General features: G+C 40.7%; 1 protein-coding gene across 3 annotated transcripts in view; it reads left to right on the plus strand.

The window, feature by feature from the left end:
- The window catches only part of LOC109889756 (protein FAM83H), a 46,531-nt gene that overhangs the window by 26,610 nt on the left and 7,886 nt on the right, over positions 1-12,035 (plus strand). For 2 of the 3 annotated variants that reach the window (XM_020481438.2, XM_020481439.2), the window contains exon 4: positions 11,185-11,309. The exons of the other annotated variant lie outside the window; for it this stretch is intronic. In XM_020481438.2, the coding sequence (XP_020337027.1) occupies positions 11,185-11,309 (125 nt within the window). The remainder of the gene's footprint in view (positions 1-11,184; positions 11,310-12,035) is intronic. 3 annotated transcript variants of the gene reach the window in all.

Below are 12,035 nucleotides of genomic sequence, written 5' to 3' on the forward strand. Positions count from 1 at the left end.
AAAGGGGGAGGCTTGCAAGCCGAGGAACACCATCCCAACCGTGAAGCACTGGGGTGGCAGCATCATGTTGTGGGCCTGTTTTGCTGCAGGAGGGTCTGGTGCACTTCACAAAATAGATGGCATCATGAGGTAGGAAAATTTTGTGGATATATTGAAGCAACATCTCAAGACATCAGTCAGGAAGTTCAAGCTTGGTCGCAAATGGGTCTTCCAAATGGACAATGACCCAAAGTTGTCTAAAGTTGTGGCAAAATGGCTTAAGGACAACAAAAGTCAAGATATTGGAGTGGCCATCACAAAGCCCTGACCTCAATCCCATAGAAAATTGTGGGCAGAACTGAAAAAGCGTGTGCGAGCAAGGAGGCTCACAAACCTGACTCGGTTACACCAGCTGTCAAGAGGAATGGGCCAAAATTCACCCAACTTAATGTGGGAAGCTTGTGGAAGGCTACCAGAAATGTTTGACCCAAATTAAACAATTTAAAGGCAATGCTACCAAATACTAATTGAGTGTATGTAAACTTCTGACCCACTGTGAATGTGATTAATTAAATCAAATCTGAAATAAATCATTCTCTCTACTATTATTCTGACATTTCACATTCTTAAAATAAAGTGGTGATCTTAACTGACCTAAGACAGGGAATTTTTACTAGGATTAAGGTGTATGTAAATGTCTAACTTAAACTGTACTTACATTTTTCATTTGAACAGGGGGAACTATCAACAACCCAAAGAGAGGGACTGATTACATTACTACATTACATTACTAAGCCCTGTACACCTCAAAAACTGGAGACCCCTCACTTTGTGCTGTGCCACCCGTATTCTGTCAAAATGTTTAACATTTAGAATGAAGAAAGTAATAAGCAAAATTACTCAAAGTGGACAGTCTGGCTTAACTGAAGTTCACTATTGGTGACAATATTCGTTGTTTTTAGGGTCCAACAAGGGGATCCAGTTTCACCTTTTTACTTTAAAACTTTTTTTTACCCCCTTTTTCTCCCCAATTTTAATCTTGTCTCATGGCTGCAACTCCCCAACAGGCTCGGGTCAAGTCATGCGTACTCCAAAACATGACTCATCAAACTGCGCTTCTTAACACTTGCCCGCTTAACCCAGTTCACAGTTCACCTGACAACCGAGGTCAGCCGGCAGGAGTCACTGGAGCGCGATGAGCCAAGTAAAGCCCCCCAGCCAAACCCTCCCCTAACCCGGACAGCGCTGGGCCAATTTTTCCCTATGGGACACCCAATCACGGCCGGTTGTGATACAGCCCAGGATCGAACCAGGGTGTGTAGTGACTGGGAGGGGTAGTAGGTCTGAGTATCAAGGGTGACATAGTGACGCCTCTAGCACTGCGATGCAGTGCCTTAGACCGCTGCGCCACTCGGGAGCCCCCGCCTTATTCATTCTTATTGGCTATCGAGAAGATGGCCGTCAGAATCAGGAACAATTCTAATGTAGTAGGTCTGAGCATCAAGGTTCTCATAACCAAAATGTCAATATATGCAGATGATACAACAATTATCAATAGATGCTCTTATTGGAGATTTGAATTACTTTCTTCAACCAAATTATGATAAATGCATTTTGAGAGTGGGTCCAACTATATTTGTCCCTGTTGTGTACCAATTAAGTGGAGCAACGGCCCAGTGGAGATGCTTGGCATCCACATTCCAAAGCGAATGAAGGATCTTGTAAAGGAGAACTTTGATTTGAAACTATAGATAATATTAATAAAGACCTGTACCATTTACATTTGGAAAACAACAAATTGTTTGCCATCCCACTTAAATTCCACTCTTACTGGGATTTTTTATTTTATTTAACCTTTATTTAACAAGGCAACCAGTTAAGAACAAATTCTTATTTACAATGATGGCCTAGGAACAGTGGGTTAACTGCCTTGTTCAGGGGCAGAACGACAGATTTTTTACCTTGTCAGCTCGGGGATTCGATCTAGCAACCTTTCAGCTGCCGCCCCAAAAGAAGAGCAGTTTAATACTCCCATCCCCTGGAAAAAGGGTTTTGGTTTTATTTATAAAACAACCTTAGACTCCACAATCTGAATGTTTCAGTTGAAGATATTTTATAATGTTCTGGCAACTAACAACATGTTACAAATATGGGGCATCGAAGAGGATTTGTTACATATTTGCTGGTATTGCCCCATAGTTGCAAACACTTGGGCAAAAGTACAAGAGTGGTTACTCCCTGTTTTACACAATTTTGTTTTCTCTCCATAAACAGCTATATTTGGTGACTTTAGGGACAGATGCAACCCAATATATGATCCCTTGATTCTGCTGGGGAAGGTTTCATTTTTAAAACTCAGAAAACAAATATGTTAGTATTTGATTCTTTCAAAAATAAGTGTCAAACACCATTATACACTAGAATGATTGATTGCAAAAGAAAGTGGGAGGTCTCAAGATTTTACTGATAATTGGGACCAAATAACACGTCAAGAGGGATGGTGCTGATTTCATATATACAGAACAAAAATATAAATGTAAAGTGTTGGTCCCATGTTTCATGAGCTGAAATAAAAGATCCCAGAAATGTTGTATACAAACAAAAATCAGATTTCACTCAAATTTTGTGCACATATTTGTTTACATACCTGTTGGTGAGCATTTCTCATTTGACAAGATAATACACCTACCTGACAGGTGTGGCATATCAAGAAGCTGATTAAACAACACGATCATTATACAGGTGCATTTTGTACACTCTAAAATGTGCAGTTTTGTCACACAACACAATGCCACAGATGTCTCAAGTTTTGATGAAGTGTGCAATTGGCATGCTGACTGCAGGAATATCCACCAGACCTGTTGCCAGATAATTTAATGTTAATTTCACTACCATAAGCCGCCTCCAACATTGTTTTAGAGAATTTGGCAGTACGTCCAACCTGCCTCACAACCGCAGACCACGTGTAGCCATGCCAGCCCAGGACCTCCACATCTGGCATCTTCATCCTCTGGGACTAGCCACTCAAACAGCTGATAAAGCCCTTTTGTGGGAAGAAACTCATTGCTCCCAAGTGGGTAGCCCTTTTCCCTCCCAGGACCACCCATGACATACTTTTGTATACAGTATATAGTGTATCTGTGACCAACATATGCATATCTGTATTCCCAGTCCAGTGAAATCCATAGATTAGGGTCTAATGAATTTATTTCAACTGACTGATTTCCCTGATCTGTAACTCCAGTAAAATCATTGAAATTGTTGCCTGTTGCGTTTATATTTTTGTTCAGTATACAAAGGGAAGGGGCTCCTGATCACCAGTCATATGACAATGCTAGTTGTTTTTTGTTTGTTGTTGTATTTATAGTTTATAGTAATTCCTGTTTATGTCCTTTTGTAGTTAGTTAGTGTAGTTGTTTGTACCATCTATGGGAGGAAGGATGTCACCGTTGCGCAGCATCTGAAACCTGGTCCGAATACTCATTGGCGACAACAACACCAGGCTCAAGAGCATCGAAGCTGTAAAACAGGAAGTAAGAAAACATATTTAGAAGAAATTACAACCTTGCATAACATCAATTCACCTCCCAAGTTTAGATGAGAAGAATAACCTCATACAATGCAATGAATATGATACTCACCTGAAGTGCTGGTACTGATCTGTGGCAGCGGCCTGAAGTACGGAGTCAGGTGTTGTTGCCAGCCATAGCTTTCCACCAGCACCGTACCATCCTCCAGTCCAACCAGTGGTGGGATGTTGACCAGTCACAGAGCTGTCCTTCACAACACCAGCAATCTCGGAAAAAGTGTTCACTCTGGTCTTTCTGACGTGCTGCTTGATGAGGCCGAAGAACCAGTTGGGAGCAAACTTCGTGTGGCCTGTGATCAGGAAGTCAAGGTCCAGACTGTGGTGGAGCTTGTGAATGATAGCCCAGGCACAATACCAGAGCACTAACTTGTTCCTCCACCGGTCTAATGTCCATTGCTCGTGTTTCTTGGCCCAAGCAAGTCTCTTCTTCTTATTGGTGTCCTTTAGTAGTGGTTTCTTTGCAGCAATTTGACCATGAAGGCCTGATTCACGTCTCCTCTGAACAGTTGATGTTGAGATGTGTCTGTTACTTGAACTCTGTGAATCATTTATTTGGGATGCTATTTCTGAGGCTGGTAACTCTAATGAACGTATCCTCTGCAGCAGAGGCGGTCCTCATGGAGCCAGTTACATCATAGCGCCTGATGGTTTTAGCAACTGCACTTTCAAAGTTCTTGACATTTTCTGGATTGACCCCCTTCATGTGTTAAGGTAATGATCGACTGTCGTTTCTCTTTGCTTATTTGAGCTGTTCTTGACATAATAGGGCTATCTTCTGTAAACCACCCCTACCTTGTCACAACACAACTGATTGGCTCAAATGCATTAACTTCTTAGTGATCCCTTCCTGCGCCAATTCTGTTAACAACACCCAGTGAAATAGCAGTGCGCCAAATTCAAAAACAGAAATACTCATAATAATAATTCATAAATCATACAAGTGTTACACATGGGTTTAACGATGAACTTCTTGTTAATCCAGCCACAGTGTCAGATTTCAAAAAAGGCTTTACGGCGAAAGCAAACCATGCTATTATCTGAGGATAGCACCCCATCAAACATACACATGAAAATCCTAATTGAACCCGCCAGGCACAACACAAAAGTCAGAAATAACATATAATGCATGCCTTACCTTTGAAGATCTTCTTCTGTTGGCACACCAATATGTCCATTAAACATCATAAATGGTCCTTTTGTTCGATATATTCTGTCGTTATATATCCAAAATGTCAACTTATTTAGCACGTATGATTCAGAAAATACACCGGTTCCAAATCCCGCAACATGACTATACATTATCTAATTAGTTACCTGTAAACTTGATCCAAACATTTGAAACAACTTTCCTAATCCAACTTTAGGTATTTTTAAATGTAAATAATCGATCAAATTTAAGACGGAATAAACTGTGTTCAATAACGGAGGAAAACAAAGTGTAGCGTGCTTTCAGGTCGCGCGCCTCAACCACAACAGTACACTTCACTCGACCCTTGTTCTGGACAGCCCTACTTCTCCATTTCTCAAAGGAAAAACATCAACCAATTTCTAAAGACTGTTGACATCTAGTGGAAGCGATAGGAACTGCAAGCAACTACCTTAGAATTCTAGATTTCCATTGAAACCCCATTGAAAAGAGAGTGTTTTTTTCCTGGATTGTTTGTACTCTGGGTTTCGCCTGCCAAATAAGTTTTATTATACTCACAGACATCCTTCAAACAGTTTTAGAAACTTCAGAGTTTTCTATCTACTAATAATATGTATATCCTAGCCTCTGGGCCTGAGTAGCAGGCAGTTTACTTTGGGCACACTTTTCATCTGGTTGTGAAAATAGTGCCCCCTAGCCTTAAGAAGTTTTAAGAAGGAAAGAAATTCCACAAATTAACTTTTAAGAAGGCACAACTGGTAATTGAAATGCATCATGAAGCTGGTTGAGGGAATGCCAAGAGTGTGCAAAGCTGTTATCAAGGCAAAGGGTGGCTACTTTGAAGAATCTAAAATATATTTTGATTTGTTTAACACTTTCTTGGTTACTACATGATTCCATATGTGTTATTTCATAGTTTTGATGTCTTTGCTATTATTCTACAATGTAGAAAATAGTCTAAATAAAGAAAAACCCTTGAATGAGTACTGTAGTTGTGTCCAAACCTTTGACTGGTACTCTATCACTCTATCAATCTATCTATCTATCTATCTATCTTTGTCCTTAATCAGTATAAAGGAGGAAATATTGCTTACTTGTTGAGCAAAATCAAAGCAGTAATGCATCCTGATGTCTTTACTTGCAGGTTCAGTAGGGGCCCCCAGATACAACTGCAGGTCTTGACAGGTGGTCTTGCAGTCAGCAACCATCTTCTGGTAGACAGAATGCTCACTCTGAACAAGCAGGAGATGCTGCTCTTGCTTCTTCAGCTTGGCTGACTTAATAGCTTCTGGCAGACCTGAAGACCTGATAGTTGTTCCTCTGGCACTGCCAGCACAGGTCTGTCCTGGGCTTAGTGCTTGAGATGTGGGGCAGCAATTTTCTCTGCAGATACCTGAAGGAAGACAGCCCAACTACACGTACCTCTGGAAAATACATAATAATGTGAGATCAATAAAAGTAGTGCCAATCATATTGGAGGTAAATTAAATAATCTAAATGTGTTGTTTATGCTTTACATACCAAGTGTTGTCATCAATTCCTTTAGAGACACCACACCCCTGCTTTTGTCACATGGGATGGCAGCAGCTTTCCACCGAAGTGATGTGTCCTGGGTGGTGTCCTGGTAATACTATTACATTATCCTCTGCGTAGTTGTTGAGGAAGTTCACAACTCGCTGCAAGTCCTCATGCTTCAGGTGCAACCTGTGCTTGCTTGGGCCAGCTCTCTTTTTGATGGGAAGCATTAGATCATTCTCCTTGTATGACTGGTGGAGTACAGTCAGGCGTGTTCTACTGATGCTGAAAGACAAATTCCAGATACAAATATTTTAGCATTATTATACAATAGATAAACATATTCACCATCAGACACACCTGGCTAACTTGATGGGTCATGCAATCATCTGGCAAAGTGGAGTCTTTTGTTTAGACATCCTAGCTAAACAATGAACCATACTCCCAATCCATAGAGTACTAGCAATAAAAAAAACGATTGTCATAGCTAGCTAAAGTTAACCAAATAGGTTCAATGGTAGCTAGCTAACATTAGGCTATAACTAGCAATGCAAATGTCATTCTGAGATAATATTACTACATTACTACACGTAATGTTAGCTAGCGAGCCAGGCATCTAACGTTAGCTAGCTATCTAACAGTAAACTTTAACTTGGGGTCTTTTGTTTAAACATGTAGATAGCTAGCTAAACAATGAACCGTAATCCCAATCCATAAAGTACTATCAAAACAAACAGATTGTCACAGCTAGCTAAAGTTCATCAAATAGGTTCAATTTTAGCTAGTTAGGCTATAACTACCAATGCAAATGGATTACTGAGAGAACATTACTACACAGATCATACAATGTTAACTAGCGAGCCAGCGATCTAACATCAGCTAGCTAGCTAACAGTAAGCTTTAACTTGCAATGAAAACAACTTTCTGACAAAATTAGAAATGTATAATATCTGAAACTGTAGCTAGACTCTTACCCGTATACATGGATCAATGCTTCACGGCAGACCTTAAGGTATTGTCCGTAGAGCTCCAAGACAGGATTGTGTCGAGGCACAGATCTGGGGAAGGGTACCACAAATGTTCTGCAGCATTGAAGGTCCCCAAGAACACAGTGCCCTCCATCATTCTTAAATGTAAGAAGTTTGGAACCACCCAAACTCTTCCTAGAGCTGGTCGCCAGGCCAAACTGAGCAATCAGGGGAGAAGGACCTTTGTCAGGAAGGTGACTAAGAATCTGATGGTCACTCTGACAGAGCTCCAGAGTTCCTCTGTGGAGATGGGAGAACCTTCCAGAAGGAAAAGCATCTCTGCAGCACTCCACCAATCAGGCCTTTATGGTAGAGTGGCAAGACGGAAGCCACTCCTCAGAATAAGGCACATGACAGCCCGCTTGGAGTTAGCCAAAAGACACCTAAAGGACTCTCAGACCATGAGAAACAAGATTCTCTGTTCAGATGAAACCAAGATTGAACTCTGGCCTGGATGCCAAGCGTCATGTTGGAAGTGAAGCATGGTGGTGGCAGCATCAGGCTGTGGGGATGTTTTTAAAAATAGCTGTGCAGCGACTCTCCCCATCCAACCTGACAGAGCTTGAGAGGAACTGCAGAGAAGAATTTGAGAAACTCCCCAAATACAGCTGTGCCAAGCTTGTAGTGTCATAGCCAAGAAGGCTCGAAGCTGTAAACGCTGCCAAATGTGTTTCAACAAAGTACTTTAATTTCATTCTTCTTTTTTTTGCTAACATTTTTAGAAACCAGTTTTGCTTTGTCATTATGGGGCATTGTGTGTAGATTAATGAGGGGAAAAAACTATTTAATCCATTTTAGTATAAGGCTGTAACGTAACAAAATGTGGAACATGTTAAAGGGTCTGAATACTTTCCGAATGCACTGTAAATAGCATAAATAGCCATCTGTCCTACTGATACTGACTAGCAGTATCTGATGCATCTGCAGGATGCAAAGTGTACACAGTGAGAGTGACATGATAATCTAAAACCTAGACCTATTGTCTACCTGAGCTAAAGGCTTATGTCTTACGGTATATGCCAGTTAGCCATGAGAGATGAATAGATGATGAGAGAAATAGACCCCATAGATTACTAGAATAAGCCTGCAAATGAGTTTCTGAAATAGATCTCTACCTGATGTTTCCATTAGAGGCAATGAACGCTTGATCGCCAACAGCTGATTGCCATGTGGGTGTTTAAGCAAGCCCACCGCATGCTAGGTAATGCTAACATCAACAGCCCATCCAAGCTATACTGAGCGTTGATTGGTCATCGCACGACTATACAGGGTCAGCTTCTCCACTAAGGTCCAAGGTGATAACTTGAAATCTGAGAGAAAAAGGTTAGGGTTATGACAATGGTTAAGCAGTAGTAATCAATTCAAATGTACTTCTGTAAATACACTGAAAGAAAACGGTCAATATTAGGGGACATCTTTATCTATATATTACCAGATATCTGACATTTTATTAGATATAAGGAGTAGACATGCTCCAGATACACATGTCCTTCATTTCAAATACAGAGCTAGGATATTCTCTGTTATGGGACAGTTTCTACATGCATCCAATCTGGACCTCCGAAATCTACCTGCTACTGTATGAGTCCAGAGCTATATCTGGGGTATACGTTCAAGACACATACCTGTAGAATATTCTCACTCCGAAAAGGGTGTGTCAACATGCTGACATATCTAAGCCAATTTACTCAGGCATGAACGAATCCACATATTTTCAGAAATGTATCATAGTCCTTAGTTGATCATTTATCTCTCCGTATAAAAAAATATATAAATATTTCGCTAAAAATCCTTACCTTTGTATATATAGTGTATCATGTATGTGGACACTCCTTCAAATGTGTGGATTCGGCTATTTCAGCCACACCCATTGTTGACAGGTGTATAAAATTGAGCGCACAGCCATGCAATCTCCATAGACAAACATTGGAAGTAGAATTGATCGTACTGAAGAGCTCAGTGACTTTCAACGTGGCACCGTCATAGGATGACACCTTTCCAACAAGCCCCGGTCAACTCTAAGTGCTGTTATTGTGCAGTGGAAACGTCTAGGAGCAACAACGGCTGGTAGGCCACACAGAACGGGCCCGCCGAGTGCTGAAGCACATAGCTCGTAAAAATAGTCTGTCCTCAGTTGCAACACTCACTCTCGAGTCCAAACTGCCGCTGGAAGCAACGTCATCACAAGAACTGTTCTTTGGGAGCATCATGCAATGGGTTTCCAAGCCTAAGATCACCTAAGATCATGCAATGCCAAGCTTTGGCTGGAGTGGTGTAAAGCTCGCCGCCATTGGACTCTGGGTTTGGCGGATGCCAGGAGAACACTATCTGTCTGAATGCATAGTGCCAACTGTAACCTTTGGTGGATGAGGAATAATGGTCTGGGGCTTTTTTTCATGGTTCGGGCTAGGCCCCTTAGTTCCATTGAAAGGAAATCTTAACACTAAAGCATACAATGACATTCTAGACAATTCTGTGCTTCCAACTTTGTGGCAGCAGTTTGGGGACGGCCCTTTCCTGTTTCAGCATGACAGTGCACAAAGCAAGGTCCACACAGAAATGGTTTGTCAAGATTGGCGTGGAAGAACTTGACTGGCATGCACAGAGCCCTGACCTCAACCCCATTGAACACCTTTGGGATGATTTGGTACGCCGACTGCGAACCAGGCGTAATTACCCAACATTAGTGCCCAACCTCACTCATGCTCTTGTGGCTGAATGGAAGCAAGTCCCCGCAGTAATGTTCCAACATCTAGTGGAAATCCTTCCCAAAAGAGTGGAGGTTGGTTATAGCAGCAAAGGGGGGACCAACTCCATATTAATGTCCGTGATTTTGGTATGAGATGTTTGATGAGCAAGTGTCCACACTCTGTCATGTAATGTACAGTATGTGAATCATAGATATTTAATTATTTTGTCCTTGTATGTCTAATCAAAAATGGGCTAAATCCGACTCATGAAATGTCCTGCGTCCAAATTGTTTTACCTTTTCAGGCGCCGAAATGATTGTGCTTCTTCACAAGATGGTGTCATATCTGAGCATATATTTGCACCACATTCAGTAGTAGGCTATGCAAGGCACGGAAAGGAAAACATCCAACTTGCTATTTCCAAAGCGCATCTCTGCTATTTCTGTTTTAAAAATGCAGCATAGCAAATCCAGAGCTCCAGTCACAACACGTGTTTTCTGGAAAGATGCAGACTTAAGCCTATCTTTGCAAAAATGTATTTTATTTTCACAGAAAATCAAAGTTGCACACCCACAAAACCCCTACCTGCCCTGTTTGTTATTATGGATGATGCAATGGTGCAGAGTTGTTCATCAGCGGTGGTCCCTCGCAGACCAGACCCAAGGTGGTGGTAGTGTTGGTCTGTGATCCACTATAAAAACGGTCAATACATAAATCATGAATTAAAATTGTGTCGATATTGCAAGAAAATATTGTCATTTCACATAACCATACCACAAGTTAACGTTAGCTATTCTACCTGCTTCATTCATGATCAGAAAACTAACTGGAACTATCTAGCTAGCCAAGTTAGTTAGTTAGATATATATATAGCTATTTAGCGTATATTAACCAGTAATACAAAATACGCTTAAACGTTTTAAAATGTTAACTGTCAACTTGAGACTTGATAAGGGGTAAAAGTGCTTTTCCCTGAAGGGAAGGCAATTTCATTATTTGTTAGCTCGGCTACCAGTTAGCTTTAATTAACCACCTATCAATCCTAGCTTGCTAGCCTTACTGGCTACTGGCCAAATAAGCTAACGTTCTTGATTCTAATTACTAGGATAAATAAATAATATCTCAAATGAGTTACTCACTTTAGCTTTAACTTCTTTGAGGTATTTCTGAACAGCTTCTCACTTATTGCAGTGTTTTTTGGAGAACATCTAATGAGAACATGTTTTTATCTTGCAGTTCATGCGTGTCAGAACTGTGTCAGGGGTCACCTATCACTGTCGCTCTGGGAAGACCTTCAAGGGTCAGATGATGGATCGCTTCTTGCTGACAGACTGCAGGGCAGTCCTGAGTGGAAACTATAGGTGAGGGTTCGATAATGAAGAATGTGATACAAAGTGTTTCAAATTTGTACAAATGTTGCATGATTTCTCAAACCTGACATTTAGTCATGTGAATCTGAAAATAACTACATTAAGTTGCTCTTACACCTGTGTAGTAACAAATACATAACATTAGTATTGATGCATTTTAATTAGCAACTGCTTTATTTCTTTCATATATTTTTATTGGAGTAAATTTCTTTAAGTGCAAAACAAAACATGCCACTTGGTAGCAGACAAGCCACACAGCATCCATAAACAACAAATGCATACAATCGGAGACAAAACAACACTGACAAACAATTGACAATGAGCAATAATAGTTTGGGTTCTTTACGACACCAACCAGATTGTGCTCATGAGCTTCCGACCTGTACAGGCCGTCGGAGATGCACCCAGAAAAAACAAAACAATTTAAATAGTATTTCACCTGCTCCTACATTCAGTATCAGTCAAAAGTTTGGACACACCTACTCATTCTAGGGTTTTTCTTTATTTGTACTATATTCTACATTGTAGAATAATAGTGAAGACATCAAAACTATGAAATAACACATATGGAATCATGTAGTAACCAAAAAACCGTTAAACTAAAAATATTTTATATTTGAGATTCTTCAAAGTAGCCACCCTTTGCCTTGATGACAGCTTTCCACACTCTTGGCATTCTCTCAACCAGCTTCATGAGGAATGCTTTTACAAGTCTTG

Source organism: Oncorhynchus kisutch, linkage group LG4 (genome assembly GCF_002021735.2).
Source record: "Oncorhynchus kisutch isolate 150728-3 linkage group LG4, Okis_V2, whole genome shotgun sequence".
Taxonomy (NCBI): Eukaryota; Metazoa; Chordata; class Actinopteri; order Salmoniformes; family Salmonidae; genus Oncorhynchus; species Oncorhynchus kisutch.